Source organism: Erigeron canadensis, chromosome 4 (assembly GCF_010389155.1).
Source record: "Erigeron canadensis isolate Cc75 chromosome 4, C_canadensis_v1, whole genome shotgun sequence".
NCBI lineage: Eukaryota > Viridiplantae > Streptophyta > Magnoliopsida > Asterales > Asteraceae > Erigeron > Erigeron canadensis.
Genome location: NC_057764.1, coordinates 4,757,496 through 4,774,413, shown reverse-complemented (window position 1 = coordinate 4,774,413; position 16,918 = coordinate 4,757,496). Strand labels below are relative to the sequence as shown.

At 35.0% G+C, this 16,918-nt stretch overlaps 1 protein-coding gene across 1 annotated transcript; it reads right to left on the bottom strand.

The window, feature by feature from the left end:
- Positions 1 to 3,618: 3,618 nt before the first annotated feature.
- LOC122596865 lies at positions 3,619 to 4,679 on the bottom strand. The gene is made up of 3 exons (XM_043769510.1): positions 4,563 to 4,679; positions 3,995 to 4,321; positions 3,619 to 3,894 (listed from the first exon to the last, which is right to left on the bottom strand). Exons 1-3 carry the CDS (start codon positions 4,677 to 4,679, stop codon positions 3,619 to 3,621), a joined length of 720 nt encoding a protein of 239 aa, XP_043625445.1.
- Positions 4,680 to 16,918: the final 12,239 nt, after the last annotated feature.

Here is a 16,918-nt window from a genome sequence, read left to right as displayed (position 1 = left end):
CGTTTGAAAACTTGTATAGAGAAGAATTCTCACGGCACAACAGTTCTTTCATACCAACTTAGCCGCCACGTTGTTATTGGCGTAACAACCGGTATACCATAAGTTGGCCATCCCAACTGCCACTTCTAATCTCAAAGCCGTTGTTCTCTTCTTTTAAACTCGTTTTTATCGAAGTCGTGACCGAAAGAGTTCATGTCCACTTCTATACTTCTAGGTACATTTGTAAATAGTAGGGAAATAATATTAGTACCACCAAATTTAATACATACTGTACAACATTTATTGGAGACTGTACAAACATATAATACATAAATATGGTAGATTAATAAAGTTTGTGGTACTATTATCAATTTTCTATAATTATATTAAAACTCAATTATGACTGACGTCTTTCTTTGTCATCAACATTATTCTTTTTTGTTTTTTTTTTTCAAAAGTAAACTTCAACATTATTCACTAATGACTTTAATTTCATTGTTTTAGTGACAATATGAATTTAATTTCGTCACTCTAGTGATGACTCTAATTAGTATTTTGATATGAATTACAAAAGTGAATTAGAATATGTACACAGGCTATTTGAATCTCAATTAAAATTTATTTTTCAGTTCTTGATGTAAAAGGAGGTTTTACGGTAAAATGTCGATGTTAACAACCTTGTTTACTTGGGATAATATCTACTAAGGCCACTCAATTATTTCATTGTTTTCATTTAGACCACCAATTTATCATATGAAACTTATAGGTAGAGATGGCAAAAATACTCATACCTAATGGGGAATCCGATACCCGAACCCGATTTGACCGAGGAATCCCCGAATTGACCGGGGATGGGGACGGGTATGGGGATGTTATTCTATTCCCCGATGGGGGATGAGGACGGGGATGGAAATCGTAAATCCCCGATCCTCATACCCGAACCCGAAATTTACTATATATATTTATTAGATTTACTTTAAGTTTTACATATGTTAGAATTATTTTAGGTTTAGAGTTTTTTGTTTAATACCTTTAATATGTTATATTTTATTTATCATTTATTTAACATAGACATTAGTTTATATATAAAAAAGAAAAGGTCGAACTACACGTTCTACTACTTATCATATTCTACGATAAATTAGTTTTTATTTTAAAAAATAAATACCCGATACCTGACGGGGATCTCCGATACTCGATGGGGGCGGGTATGAGGATTACAAGTGAAAATCGGGGATGGGGATGGGGATCAAGATCTCCGACAATCCCCGCCCCGTTGTCATCCCTACTTATAGGACACCTAAATTTGTAATTTTTTTCATTTACATCAATTTATACTAAAGTTACAAAAGAAAAACTGAGAATGACAAAAATATCTTTTATTTAATAAAATAATTTTTTTACATAATACATATACACTGAAATTCCAAGCTAGTCCATGCACAAAAATACTTATATAAAGAAAACCCATACGATTATGTACGTATAGTATAGAAGCAAGAAACGGGTAAACAATAAAACGACAATATAAGGAGAAAATATATTTAACGTTACCGTTGCATTGTGCCTTTAATAACGAATATGGAGATGTCGATGAAGATGAAAACAAATGAGAATGATCTTAAACCCTTATTATCTAATAAAAACAAAACATAAGAAAACCCAAGCCATTTTAGTAATTATTTTCACATTTAAAGCGTAAATTTATTTGATGGTAAATTAGTCTTGTTATATTTATAAGAGTATTATTGTCATTACAGGTAATTTTAGCTAGAATACTTATAAATGAAATAGAATAATATTTTAGACGGTCTATAAATCTTTTATAATAAATTAGTGGCCTAAAGAAAAACAATTAAATTTTTAGGTGGCCTTTGTGGTTATTATCCCTTATTTGTTTTATAAACATTATTTTTAAAAATCAGTTCCATATTACCATATGTGTTTTATTTTTTGTGCTAAAGTAGGAAAATGTGCAAGTCAATAACCATGTATTGTTTTACTTCCCATTATAGTTCAATGGTTGAGCACCAGCTTTACATGCTGGAGGCCTCGAGGTCAAGATATAGGAAAGACATTTAAAAGGAATTTCACAAAAAGTCTTCTAGTGAAACAGGTTTAAGTCCTGCAGAAGGGGCAAGGTTTTACCCCAATTAAATGTCTTGCCTTCGGGCGGTTTAGTTGGGGGTTTCTCTTCCTACTAGGTATTGAGGGTGGGGGTGCTCTCTAGCGCGGACCCAGTTAAGACAATATAAGCTAGATCCCTTGTTGCTAGCAAATGATCTACACCTTTCAAAAAAAAATAACCATGTATTGTTTCATGATAAAGGGGTAAAAAGTGAGTTGGTAACAAGATGTTTAAGCAAGGATTCGGTTAATCTTGTATGGAAAAAAGGGGTTTGAGAGATGTTTTAGACTTGCGGGCGATTCCTAACTGATGTGAAATCAAGGTGTTGATATGACGCCACCAAGTGTAAAGTGTGTGTCTTTTTGTGTGTTGTTGATTGGTCCTAGAAGTAGGCCAATGGAGGGGTATTTATAGAGGTCAAAGGTAGGTTAGCATGTTGGTCCCCAACCATGACGTTCGTCTTGTAGGTGGACGTATGCATTGGTCCCAAATCATGACGCTTGTCTTGCAGATAGACGTTTATTTGGTGTGTCGTTTTATACGTAAGCACTTGTCTCTTGTGAAAAAGAGACAAAGTTGTTGCAGGGTTTGTTAGACGTCGCTATAATCGACATCATGGGACTTCCAGGCTAAAACCTTGGCTATAGTCACGACCAGTGGCAGGAAGGCTGCAGCCTGCAGGGAAAGGGCTACGACCTTCGTGGTACTTGGCTATAGCTATGTACTAGGTGGAATAGCATTAGCGGATTTTGGCTTATTTACTAGCGTTAATAGTACTTAAGCTAGGTACGTCATCACGAGCCAAAGTAAGTTTGGCCTATATGGCTATATGGGGTTGTGTTTGGTTGATGCACTGATATTTAATATATCAATTTTTAGTTTTATAAATATATTGTTATCGTAATATATGTATGTATATTCATTAGACCATCTCCATTCGCAACCTAACCCAAGAATACCATTTATTAGAATATTAATTTCTCTTTTTTATATTTACCCAACCAAACTAAATCCAGTTTTTATACTCCCATTAGGCCTCTCCTTATAAGGAACTACTTCTAACCTATTTCTAACACTATTCATCCATTATTATATTATTTTATTTTTATTTTTCACAAAATTAAACAAACACATTTTATTATAATTAAAACACATTTTATTATTAAAAAACACATTACAACACTTAAAAAAAACATAAAACACATCACATTTATTTTAAAACTTAAACATTAAACTAGAAAACATAAATTGTGAAAAATCACATTATTAGAAGAAAAAAAGAACTACGCATCAACATTGATGGCCGTGTTCCGGGAGGTTCCAAACATGTTCAATCAGAGCATTGTGGAGTTCATGATGAGTCCTTCTATCGTGCAACTCCCCGTACGTACGAAGCTGTGTTGAACACCTTTCAGACCACGTGCGAGTTGGGAGGACAGTATTAGCTATCAACTCTTCTTCAAACTCTGTAAGTGCGCGCCCGTTATCTTCAACGATCATGTTGTGCAGAATCACACACATAACATGATATGTTTTATCTTGTTCACACTGTAGGCCCGGGCTTGTTGCTCAACAATCTGCCAATGACCTTGAAGAACCCCGAATGCTCGCTCGACATCCTTCCTTGCAGCTTCTTGGTATCTCTTGAACTTGGTGGTTTTCGGGTCCATCGGGCACTTGAAAGACTTGACAAGAGTGGCCCATTCAGGATAAATACCATTTGCTAGGTAATATCCCTTTCCAAACCGGTGGCCATTCACCGAAAACTCTACTTGAGGAGCCCTGTCCTGAAGCAAATCGTCAAACAAATCTGATTCGTTGAGGACATTGATGTCGTTGTTCGAACCAACATGGCCAAAGTAAGCATGCCAGATCCACAAATCATACCGCTTCAAGCATGATTGTGGGATGGCCCTTATCGCCTCGCGTGTACTGCCCTTGCCATGCCACCGGAGAGTTCCTCCACCCCCAATGCATGCAATCTTTGCTACCAACTATACCCGGAAAACCATGAACCTGCTCATGTTTAGCAGTTAACCACTCGATATCTACTTCTGTTGGCCTTCTCAAGTACTCGTGTTGATACAGGTGTATCACACATTTGTAGAAAGCGTCTAAACATTGGTACCCCGTATCTTGTGCTATTTGCAAGTACTCGTCCAAAGCATCAGCCTTATAACTATAAGCTAACTGGCGTATTGCAGAAATGCATTTCTGGAAAATGTTAAAACCGGGATGACCAGAAGCATCCGTCGGTGCTTTGTGGAAAAACTAAAAAGTGCTTCGGTAGCGGTTGAACGTTGTTAAAGGAGTGTATATCCCGCGCTATGCGGAGAAACATTTCCTTTCACGTTCTAAACCTTCTACGAAACATGTCGGGTGGGTAAGTGCAGTTAGGCGCAAAGTAATGATCGTATAAAAGTTTTGCAACACCAAGGTGATCTCGATGGATCACCCTTCTAGTCAACTTGGGTGCTGAAAAACTTGAAACTGTTTGGCTCTGGTTGTCTTCTTCGTCAAAGATAACATTAAGACAAGCGCTTATGGCCTCGGGATTGAAAAATGCATTCATCTGGGAAACAACCCTGATTCATGGATTCATATTCGGTTGATTCATAATTAGAGCTAGAGGAGGAGGATGCTGATGAATTAGACATTTTTTTGGGGTGGTATGTACTTGAGATGGTTTAAGATAGATAAAAGTATGTATGTTTGATAGTGTGAAATAAAAGGGTAGTGTGATAGTGGTATATATAGGAGAAGAAAAAAAATAAAATTCAACAAAAGTAGCCGTTATTTTTGAAAACTTTTGAAAAATTCTTTTTTTTTTTTAAGTTGGAAACGGAAAGAACACAAGAGGGACCCACCACCACCACTTCTACCAGCGTTTGAATTTGGAAGTGATGCTTGGACGCACCCTTCAGACTCGGCGGTGCTAGTAGCGTCTTCCACTTCTTACGCGTCGGACGTGACTCAGACGCGGGCTAGAAGCCCTATAAAGAGAGACCTTAGCAACACAATCAAACTATTTTTTTAAAAAATAATAATGTTTTATAGTTAATATTTTGTTTGTTTAAAGTGACGTAAAACAAATTAGTAATATATTCTTTAAAAGAAGTAACTTTGTTTATCATCATAAATAAAAATATATCTAACTAGATAGAAAATATTCATTAAAAAAATATTTTTTATTTAGATTTAATTAAAATAAAATCCTTTTGTCTTTATAAATTAGCTTTAGCATGTACTAAAAGAAAGAAGAATCTTTTCAATATGAGAAATATTTATTTACTTTGTAGTGAGAAATGTTTTTAACTTCTTTCACACATCACAACAAACTATCTACACTTCTATACTATAATATAAAAATAATAGCTCTATGTTGAAAGTTACATGAGGATAAAAGTTTAAAATACCCTTAATGATATATTACAATATTAGTCATTTATTTTTTTAAAATATCTTTATTAACCATTTACATCAATGACTTTTCATCAATTATCTACACCACTCAACGCCACCTTTACCACCAAAAATTGTCCCCCACCTCTACACCGTCACCGCCATGAACACCGTCGCCAACATAAACATCGCCGCATTGTGCGGGTACCGTGATAGTATCATATTAAGAAGATACTATACGTTGATATAAGTTTATACTACAAATTTTATATTATAAGGAAAGGTCCGACTATGTTTGAAAGAGTGAAGTCAGTGAACAAGTCGGATGCATTTTAGATTGGGCCCAGCAATAGATTCCCATTATAGACGACCGACCAGCCCAAATTTACCTCGAACGGAATGGTCTTAGAGGTCACTTTACGCTCTTCATATACTGGGAATTTGCACCGTATGATAGGGTTTAAATGATTTTTATCTTTAAATCATAAACTTTTAAAAAATTGTTACACCTTACTTATATAAATGTTTTCGCTTTTCATTTCCATTGGTTATAAATGATTTTGAGCATTGGTTCTTTTGGTCTAGGAATGGAAATGGAACAATTATGGTACCGTTTCGATCTTAATAACAACAGTATTTGTTTTAAAAATTATCAAAACATGATGTCAATCTCAATTCATCTGAATGGTTATCGGTACAGAACGAGTTAGGTACCAATATATTGTGTTATTTTCAGTATATACCGATTTCGAAAACCATCAAGTGGACAATAATATACCGCGCGATATCAATACAGAACGAATAAGGTATTTTTCAAGTATATACTAATATCAATTTTGGAAACCATTAAGTGAACAACAATTATGGTCTCAATAGAAGTTGGCAAAAGTTGCCATTCGTGCACGAATCTAGCTTTACCTTTTTTAATTTAAAATTTTATTTTCAAATATTTATGTTATGCAACTAACTCAAAAAACGTTTATATAATTTAACAAACTATGTTAAAATGTTTATGTTATGCAACTAACTCAAAAAACATATGTTTATATAATTTAACAAACTATGTTAAAATGTTTATGTTATGCAACTAACTCAAAAAACGTTTATGTAATTTAACAAACTACTCATTTTGGTCTATAGTACACAACAAGTAACCTGATGTTACAAGTCACCACTTTCACATCCAAACAAAAATCTGTCTCCCTTATCTTGCTTTTTTTTTTTTTATCAGAAAATTCTCATCGCCAAAACCATATTGATTTTTGATCATAAAATTCAATCCCCCAAAACCATATCGCTTTTGTTACCCCAATTAACCTAATCATTATATATACAATGATCCTAATTTGGACTGCTACAGTGACGGCTCAGTTTGCTACCGTGACGGCTCAGTTACACTAACTGGCTTGATTGGCTAATGGTACAAACTCAGATGCATAAGCTATAACATACTTTTAACATTGCTTATTTACACTTTGTTAGTAGCAGGTACAACTTGCATAACATACCCATGTATGTATGCATATCAATACTGATACATATATAAAACACTAAATCTTCATTAACCACCGCTGTCAGCCGGTAACCATCGCCGGTAACCACCGCCGATCTCCTTTAATCGAAGAACCGGAACTGTAGCAACTCAGTAGTAACATCAAATCTATGCTACCCGTACTGTAGCAACTCCCTACTAATGCAACTCAAACCGACAAATCTGAAAACAAACCACCGGCATGAATCATCGCCGGAATAGCTGCCGACATTAACCAACACCGGATTCTGTTAATTTTTTTGTTTATCGCACCGATAACGATGGAAGGTACTATAGCAAATCGCTACTGTAATCCGAAAGTTGACCGCCACTGCCAGTTACAAATCTTGACCACCACCGTCGGCATCCAACTTCATCCGAAATCTATAACAATGGCAACCAAACACCACCGCAACAACCTCAAAAAGCACATCTATACACAAATAGAAAGAGAGTGGTGTGCGGCGCTGCAGCCTATCGATAATACCGACAGGCTGCTCCAGTTGTGGCGGTGATGAAGTTTACCGGTGACAGCCCTTCATGATATCAAATCAATACAAACGACTTTCTCTGATTAAGCATAAATATTGGGATTAAAAATTAAAGCAATTGTTAATTGGTATGTGAAAAGCGGGTAGATTAGGAAGGAGGATAAAGTGCAGGAGACTTAAAGAAGATGAAAGAGTAAAAGAAAGAGGTAGATAAAAATATAGATACAGGAAATATGAAAATTTATTTTATAAATAAATAGAAACCGGAGACCAAAATCAGTGGGTAGAGGCGGTAGGTGTATGAAGAGATATGATATAACCACCCACGTGTAAACATACACTATCTGGTGTAGTATAAATCCTTTGTTGTACGAGTACTATTTAAATTATTAACAGACTTTAACATATATTAAAAAGGGTGGGCTTTGATGGGCTGATGGTTTGGTTGGTTGACTCTTTACAACTTAACCCATCTTGTATCAATTTTGAACGTTTTTTTAGTGCTCGTAAAACATTACATGAAAATAATACATTATGTACACAACATTCTTTCTTTGTGTTTTTATATATCAAACATTTATGTTTTCACATGTCTCTTTTTATTTTTTTTTAACTTTCACCGTAATGTGGATAATTATTATAACGGAGTATGGATAATTACTGACTTACGGTTTATAAAACCAAAAAACGATAAAGGAATTAACAAAACTTTAAAAATTGCACTTTATCATATGATAAATAATCGAAGTTAACGTAAGCAACTATCCCGCAGCGACTATATCTATTTTAATTTCGTCCCATTTTTTTTAGGGATTAACCCAGATTCCGGCCACTAACGCCAACCATTCCGGCCAAACACATATATAGTTGTACACAAATCAAATACAACCACCACCTCCTGCATTCCCGACGCCAACTTTCAGGCCACTGCCGCCAACACCATTCCGGCTACCATTAACCCTTTATAAATCGAACACACTCACTAATAAGTTATTTCCAAAACCCAGTCGGAAGAAACGAAAAAAGAAAAAGAAAAACGGAACCAACCAGCACCCACCCCAGCCGGAAACAACCCACCTTTCATCACAACCGCCGCTGCCGACCTCCGCCCACAACCTCGAAACACCCAATTATGAATATTGAATTCACCTCTGGAACTTGTTTAGCAACTCAAGTTGATTACAATCAAGACAATTTAAGAGCTTTAGAGATTGATGGAAAGATGATCGGTTGTCAAAAACTCAAAAATCTTGAAACCCACAAATGGGTTTTTGCCAACAGTAAGGGTTTTTGATTCTATGTTCCAGGACTTGTCGATGTTGTCATCGATTCCGGTCACCCTCACCACTAACCAGTTTGTGTCTTACATTGACCGTCGAGCACGACGGAAGTTGTTGTTGTTGTCGAGCAAGACGGTGGTGTGTAGTTGTGTATATCGGTAAACGACGGTCACCACCACTCTGGCCACCACCACCATGTGAATCTCGGTTGTTTGTTCTTTCTTGATTTCTGGGTTTTGAAATTTGATTAGATGAACTTTAGAAGTGTGTTTGATTTTATATGTTTAGATTGTTTTTAGTTGTAGGTGATGAATGGGTTTTTAGATTGTAGGTATATGCTTGAAGATATATGCAGGGATCTAGTTTTAATCGTTTTCATTAGGTTAATTGTAAATTGTTAAAGTTTTGTATAAATGTGACTATATTATGGAAAATGGATGATTAATTATTGTTTTTTTTCAAAAAATAGATATAGATATAGATATTCGTTTTGCTACTTTTGGCCGGAATCTGCTATCTTTATAAGTATAACCGGTTACTTTTCAATGGTAACCGGTAATTTGCATACTATAGACGAAAACAGGTACTTTATTACATTACAAAAACTTTTTTGTAGTTTGTAACATCCTGAACTTTTCGTGTTTGACTATTTGACTTTCCGTTAGTAACGTTAGATTCATTAAATTATGTGCCTTATATGTGATTATATGATTTAATGCTTATATGTTTAATGTGAAGCGATTAATGTGATGTAAATGAAAGTAATTAAAGTATGATGATGTAATTAAGTGCTTGTTAGTGTGTCAAGTCTCCCGGTAAGTGAGTTTAAGCTAAGAACGTTAAGTTTAGGAGTTGAATGGTCCTAAGTGTAAGTTTAGGAGGGGATGCCTAGGAATTAGAGGGCAATTAGGCAGCCCTAATTGTCACAAAACACCTGCCATCATACGTGAGAAACCCTCCATCCGATCTCCCTCCCTCTCCAAGCAAATTCCCTCTAAGATTTCATCGTTTCGTACCATATTGATCAAGTTTTGTTTAGATCTTGAATCCCCTAAGTCATCTACAGGTATTGTAGGTAATCTTTGAAATCTGATTATTAAAGTATAGGTAGGTATTCAACCCAGGCCATGGGGTGTGGGTTTGGTTATTTGATTAAACAATTACCGATTTCATGTTATTCGGGTGATTCAATGATTGATTTATGCTGTAAAGGATTAAGGGGTTGATTGATGGATTAAAGTCATCAAAAGTGTTTTCAAAGAGGTTAATTTTATGCCCCCAGGTTGGGCTAAGGGTTTGAGATCGAATGGGAATCGTTTAGAGCAAGTTTAAAAATTGAGTTGCTAGTTGGCACCCCAGGTGCGACGCACCAAGTGGGAGGTGCGACGCACCACAACCCAGGTTGGGAAAATTGATTTTCGATCGAAGCTCGATATGCGACGCACCAAACCTGCATCTAACCTGACTTTCCTGTATGATTGTTGTGACGCACCAATAGGGTGGTGCGACGCACCTAATGCCCAGGTTGCACAAAATGCTTTGTATAATAACTTTTCATTTGATATCTTGATTGTTTATGGGTAATCAGGATACACGGAAGGTGACATTGGCTATGTAAATGACCTTTGAGGCCTGATATGCAGTCCCTATTATATGAAATGATGTAATATGAAATGAAATGATATGATACGAAATGATATGCTATGTTTTGAGATGTATTATATTGTGCACGTTTGTATGGCTTGCTCATCTAGTTCACTAGACTCTTTAAGTTGTCATGTCACGTACTAATTGTTTAGGTAGTGTAAAAACCTAAACCATATGAGATGTGAAATCGAGCTCGTAAATTAGATGTGAAAGAGTTAAGCTTAACCTGTACTTGCCCTTTCCCGGCGGGTGCGTAGATGTGGTTGCTTGGGTAGCTCCTTGCAACATGGTCAAAGATGTGAAGAGTAATACGGGAGGTCTGACCCACCCCATTTGTCTTGAACATACGGATTACTCCGGGATTGGCTTGCCATTCTCTAATGACATTGATGTACAACCGTAAGGTTTGTTCATCTAGTCGGGTGTGACATAAGTCACACTTAAAAGATGATGAGATGTTATATGTGATGACGCAAAAGATGACTAGGCACATTTAGGATGAATTATCTTATATGAAAGATGTTTAATGCTATGTGAGATGAATTGTGTTAACATGTGCCTCAATGATGAAATATTACTTCTATAAAGTTTTAATTAGACAAATGCTTTACAAATCATGTGTTATCTTACTTAGCTAATTCGTTAGGTAACACTTATTTCTTGAAATGTGTTGTTCCCTCAGGTTTAGAAAGCTTATGATCGTTGATTAATAAAGAGCAAGGCATAGGTAGATAGCATTTGAAGATGACTATAGTTTACCCAAAGTGGCTGCTCCTTTTAGACATTTGAATTATGTTTTGGTATTTAAAGACTTGTAATGACTTGTGATCGGTTGTTTAATGTTGGGCAACCGATGAATTTCCATTTAGACTTGTTTCTATGATATGGCAAGTAACACCAATTAATGAATAAACCAAACTGAATTTATTGGTTTGGACTTTTAAATGTTTGTTCCGCTTTCTTTGACACCGTTAGGTGAAATTTTTTAGAAATCCTTATTTTTAAATGATGGGTGTTACATAGTTGGTTACACAACATAAACATTTTGGCATAGTTAGTTACATTCCCAGGTCATAATCCCTTTTATTTTTTCTTCATACACTATACAGTAAATGGTTTCTAACTTTGTCCCTTGGGTATAATTATTTTTTCTAAAGGTGAATTTCGCTTGAAACTTCATATCGTAATTCGACAGCAGAAGGTCTAACATACATTGTCTTAACCAGGTTCGCCCTAAAGAGTTCCCTCGAAGTAGATAGTCTATTTCAAATACCCGATTGGGGGACCCTACTTATCTGCCCGAAGACACGATGATTAATAAGGGGAAATTTTGCCCTCTCAGACTTGAATCTGAGCATACTTAAAAAAAAACCCTCATAGAGGGACTTTCTATATCTACCCACATCTTGAACACAAAACCTTTTGAATAAGAGAATGTCCTTTCAACCATTGAGTTAATGCTCAAATATTAAATTTTGTTTTCATATTATTTGATTAACACTTTTATTTTGACTCTCAAACTTTAAATTATTTTATATTTAGTCCATTGGGTATCAAATTTTTATTTTTTATTTTACCAATGCCATATACAACATTATATATATATATATATATATTATTTGTAAACTTTAAATAATATAAACTTTCTTTTAACCCTTTAACCTTAATAATTTTTAAATGACTAGTTAGTTATTAGTTGTTCATAAACTAAAACAGGATTAACATGTTTTTGAAACGATACATGACGTAATTCTTGGTCGACACATACCCCTTTTTTATTTATTTTGTTAAATTAGCTTTTTTAGTTGTATATAATTAAATTTCCTTATTAGACTTCAAATTAAACTCTAACTCATGGCTTATTAATACAAAAGATATTATAACATTATTTGATTGATCGTTTTTTCATTACTAATATGTCTCTTTTTCTTTTTCAAGTTTTCAACTCCTATTACTTATATTAATTATAATAAGTTATTAACATGAAGACTTCAAAATTTTGATTTTACAATCCGAAATCACAAGGACAATTGACATCCACTATGCTTACGAGTTTCGATTTTGATGTGGTTATAAAAAATTATGATACAATTTATATAGCTATTGTACATCGTACGGGTATTATGAATAGTTTTAAACAATGCATACAAACGGACAACCGCCTATAAGATTTGAGCGCATGTACGAAAGGAACTGGACATCGTTATCTTTAAATTTGAATTAGTTAATCTTGTTAAACCTTTTTCTTAGTCAAATAAATTGCTTCGCCTTTCACGAGGGATGTGATATTTTGTACCACAATGCATAACTTATACAATCAATTGTATTAAGTTATTAGCATAACAGTTTGGTAAATATATCAAAAATAATTATATCAATATCATCTCCTTTTTTAACAGATTTGAGCCTCCATGCAAAGCATAGGGAAACATACATGGGAAAAGTAAATACAATGTTGTTTATATTTAAGTTTAGATGCGAAACATCTCACATTTTAATATTTAAATTAACTAAAAATTAGGGCCCATAATTTATATATCTTAAAAAAAATATTAATCGGGTGTTCTTTGTTGTGTACATAATGTTTTGTTAAACAAGAAATGTAGTTGTATTTTGTTCAATATATATATATATATATATATTAAAGAGTAATTATTTTTTTTTATGTTGTTTTTGTTTGAATAAGAATCAATTTTATAAAATTGTTATTGTTTCTGAATGGGAAAAAAACAAAAATGAAGAAAAAGGTTTTTAGTTTGAAATTATTAAGTTGATGATGATAAAAAGAAGATGAAATAGTGTTCTCTTTTACTTTTTTTTTTTGCATATAAACGCCTTCGCGGTTTGTAGATGATAAGAGAAAGGACGAAAAGGCCCTCACGTTAGGGCACATGAGGCAATTAAACGGATAAAAAGTAACCGCATTAGTGATAGGGATGTAACCTACTAAAAAAACTAGAACTTTGAACGTAAACCATTAAAGAAATTTTTGAGTATATAAACCATGAATTTGTGCAAACGACATGGACAACTTATGCAATTGACTCAACTTATTTAGTAACAATTGCCAATCTAACTTACAATACATCAGAATCGGTTACAATATAATCCCTCTAGATTCTACATGTGTAACATCCGTGACTTTTACCGTTTGACTTTGAGTGTAATTTGACTAACAATCTTATTTAATGATATGATTGACTTCATTTTGTGACTAAATGACTAGTAATGTGCTTGTCGGTAGGTTGGTCGACTTATTATGTGATACAATTTAAAACGAATTTGTAAAGATTGAACTAGAAATTATAGTCGGGTCAACCCATGGACTAGACCCATACCCATTTAGCCAACCCATAACCCTATCCCATCCCCAAGTCTTGCACCCACCCTATCCATTCATTCATTTCCTTCACATTTCCTTTTTCTCTCTAACTTAATGCAAGAACTCACACACACTTTTACATCACTCTCTAGATTATCATCATCATTTATTGTTATTCAAGCAAGATTAGTGTTAAAATCATCATCTATATAATCCTCTTAACATCATATCAAAGATTTGAGTCACAATGTACAAGAAAACTCTTCATTTGGGTCAAATTCGGGTTGATACTTGGAAGGAGCTTTTGGTAAGTGAAACTTCACTCACTTCACCATTTTATGTTTGTTAGCATGTTTCTAGTTGTAGCAAAGTGTTTTCGGGTCACAATTCAACTCAAAAACGGATTTGGAGTGAAATAGGGTTTCATTAGGGTTTTGGGTTGATTTGTAAGGATTTGATGATGTGTTTGATGTGTTGGGACAAGATTATGATGTGGGTTATGTTTAATAATAAAATATGTTGATTTATGCATAAAAATGTGTTTTGTAACTTCTTTAGTCGATCTTGAAGTTAAAAATCTGCCCAGTCGGAGCACTGGCGCTTAAACAGACACTCTCTGCTTGTGGTCATGCTATTATCAAGAACATGCCTAGTTTTCCCATAATACAGAGACTCACACGGCCAACTATGCGAGCAGCCACACTCTTTCTGTTCTTTCCTTAACTTTTTCATTCGGTTATCGGTCTACTTTTAATGATCCAAAACTTGTTTATTGGTCTTATATTAACATCCTAAGTGTTTGGGACAAAAATTACCTAAGATAATTGTTTGATCAAATAATCACACTATGGCTCAACCGGAGGTGCGAGTGATGGGATTGGGGTGTTAATGATGATTCGTAGGTGATTCCCTACCGGTAATAGGGCTATAGCCGCTTTACGCATATGATTGTTATATATTGTCACCGGACTTTGGAGATCGGCGTGGTAGGTAGGCTGTATGTTTTTAGAGGGAAAAAGATGATGATGCCGTATGATGTCTTCCTCTTTATATAGAGGGTAGAAACTTGGAGAGGGGAGTAAGAGAATTAGGATAAATCTCTTCTTCTTTTGAGAATATCTATTTCCTTCTTGAGGACATTTGTGGTGATCTTGCTACAAACAGTGTCCGAGGTAATCGGATCTTGAATATATTATTTATTCAGATAATCATAGAAATAATCTATATCCGATCTTTTTGATATATTTCCTCAGAGCTGGGTCTCGTTACTTTAAGAGCTCTGGAATGATCATATTAAATGGAGGTTAAGCTCCATTCTAGGTATATATAGATAAATAATTTTACCTGTACGAAGGTGTCTTCGTATCTGCTTCGGGTATGGAGGTAAAACTCCGTATAGGGTATATCATCAAGCCCCCTAGTCTAGCCGGAGAGACTGTCTGCAGGATGTCCGGTTAGACTCTAGAAAATGTGCTCTGTTGCCCCGTTGCTTCGTCTTATCAGCCTAATCAATCATGTAATCGACATTAAAGTCGTATATAACAGAGTCATAATGATGGCTTATGCCTTAGTGGCAACTTGTTGGCACGGTACCCGGGGTAACTTATCACTGGGTAGTTACCCGTGATTATTACCCAATATAAATACCAACTTTTTATTATTTAAAAAGATTTGTTGCCTCTCTCTTTTTCTCTTTTTTACTCAAAAACAATTATTGTGCTACTTCGTTCGCCGATCTTCATCAAGGTACACTTCTTATCCTTCTTCTCTTTTTATTCCGTGTAGCATAATGACGAAGAGGGGACTAGAGAGTATCACCAATGTGTGGAGTCATTCTGATCATCAGAACTTTGTAGCCACTTATTTTTCACAAAACCCTAATTCAATCCGTTATCCAGAAAGAGGGCAATCCATCTGCGATCCTCCTGCTGGTTTTGTTGGGTTGTATGCGAAAGCTTTTTCCCTTGGTAATCTTAGGATTCCGTTGTCGCCTTTCTTCCTTGTCGTCATAGATTATTACTAATGCCATATCTCTACTGTTCATCCTACTAGAATTGCAAAGATCATTACTTTCCAAGTCCTTTGTTGTGCCAATCTTATAGAACCGTAGGTGGCGTTGTTCAATTTCTTTTATAAACTTAAAGAGTTTGGTGATTGGGTTATTGTATCAAGGAATGGTGACTATGAATTATATGTTGGTGGTGGTGTAGAGGTTAGGGATTGGAAAGATGCGTTTGGTTTTGTAAGCCATTCATTGATTTCTCCTGAACGTAATGGTTTCTTACATAGGAGTAGGTTAAAGTACAAATCCATAGGTGTTCCCAGTGTCTTTGGTGTAAGGCAGGTTGATGTTGATCGCATGTCTCCTTATGGCATTAAGCTGTCAACTGAAGGCTGTGTTGCTTAAGTCCCTTGTTGCTTTGTCTTGGGAACATGGTGTGGAGGATTTCACGATTGAATGTGGTAGTCAAGGAAACACTTTTGGATGTTCCTATATTGCTTAGTCAAAATATATAACGGTTAGTAATCTCAGAGCTCAAGATCCTGGACATATTTTGGATATATCTTGGCCCATATCTTAGGATCTTAAGCATGTTTTAGGATCTTTCTCATTTTTCATATTTATGATCCTGAAGTACAAAGTTTAACCATGAAAATCTCATCCCAAACATTAAGGTCAACAAAATTGATTAAAAACATTTTTAAACACTTTGATTTTCATGTCAAATTTTAGTGCTAAGTCATTGAAGCGCTTTTGACCAAAACCCTTCCTTTATCAATAAAATGTTCTTGAATCACTTCTAAAGCACCTTTGGGGGATTGTGGCATGGTTTAGCTAGCTAGGCCTTACCTTTGGGATACCTTGTGATATTTTGATGTTGTAAAATAGGTTGGAAATGTTGTAGAAGTTTGATTGTGCTCGCCTATATTTGGAAGTTAATTAATTGCATCAGGTGAGTTCCATAGCTCCCTAGTCACTTGAGATTTGGGCTGGAAAGTGTACACTACTTGTTTGATTGTTTGTTTTGGTTGATTATGAATTTGATGATTGTTTGGTGTATTGCGCATACAATTGTGATGTTGTGATTTACTTAGGATAGTTGTGCATATGTGGAAGTCGGTTATGCTTTCAAAGGG

Excerpts from the sequence above, each read along its gene's own strand:
- LOC122596865 (XM_043769510.1), bottom strand. The coding sequence starts at position 4,679 with ATGAATGCATTTTTCAATCCCGAGGCCATAAGCGCTTGTCTTAATGTT. Across the intron at positions 4,322-4,562 it reads CACCCAAGTTGACTAGAAGG|AAATGCATTTCTGCAATACG; the intron begins GTGATCCATCGA and ends AACATTTTCCAG. Across the intron at positions 3,895-3,994 it reads CCACAATCATGCTTGAAGCG|GACAGGGCTCCTCAAGTAGA; the intron begins GTATGATTTGTG and ends GATTTGCTTCAG.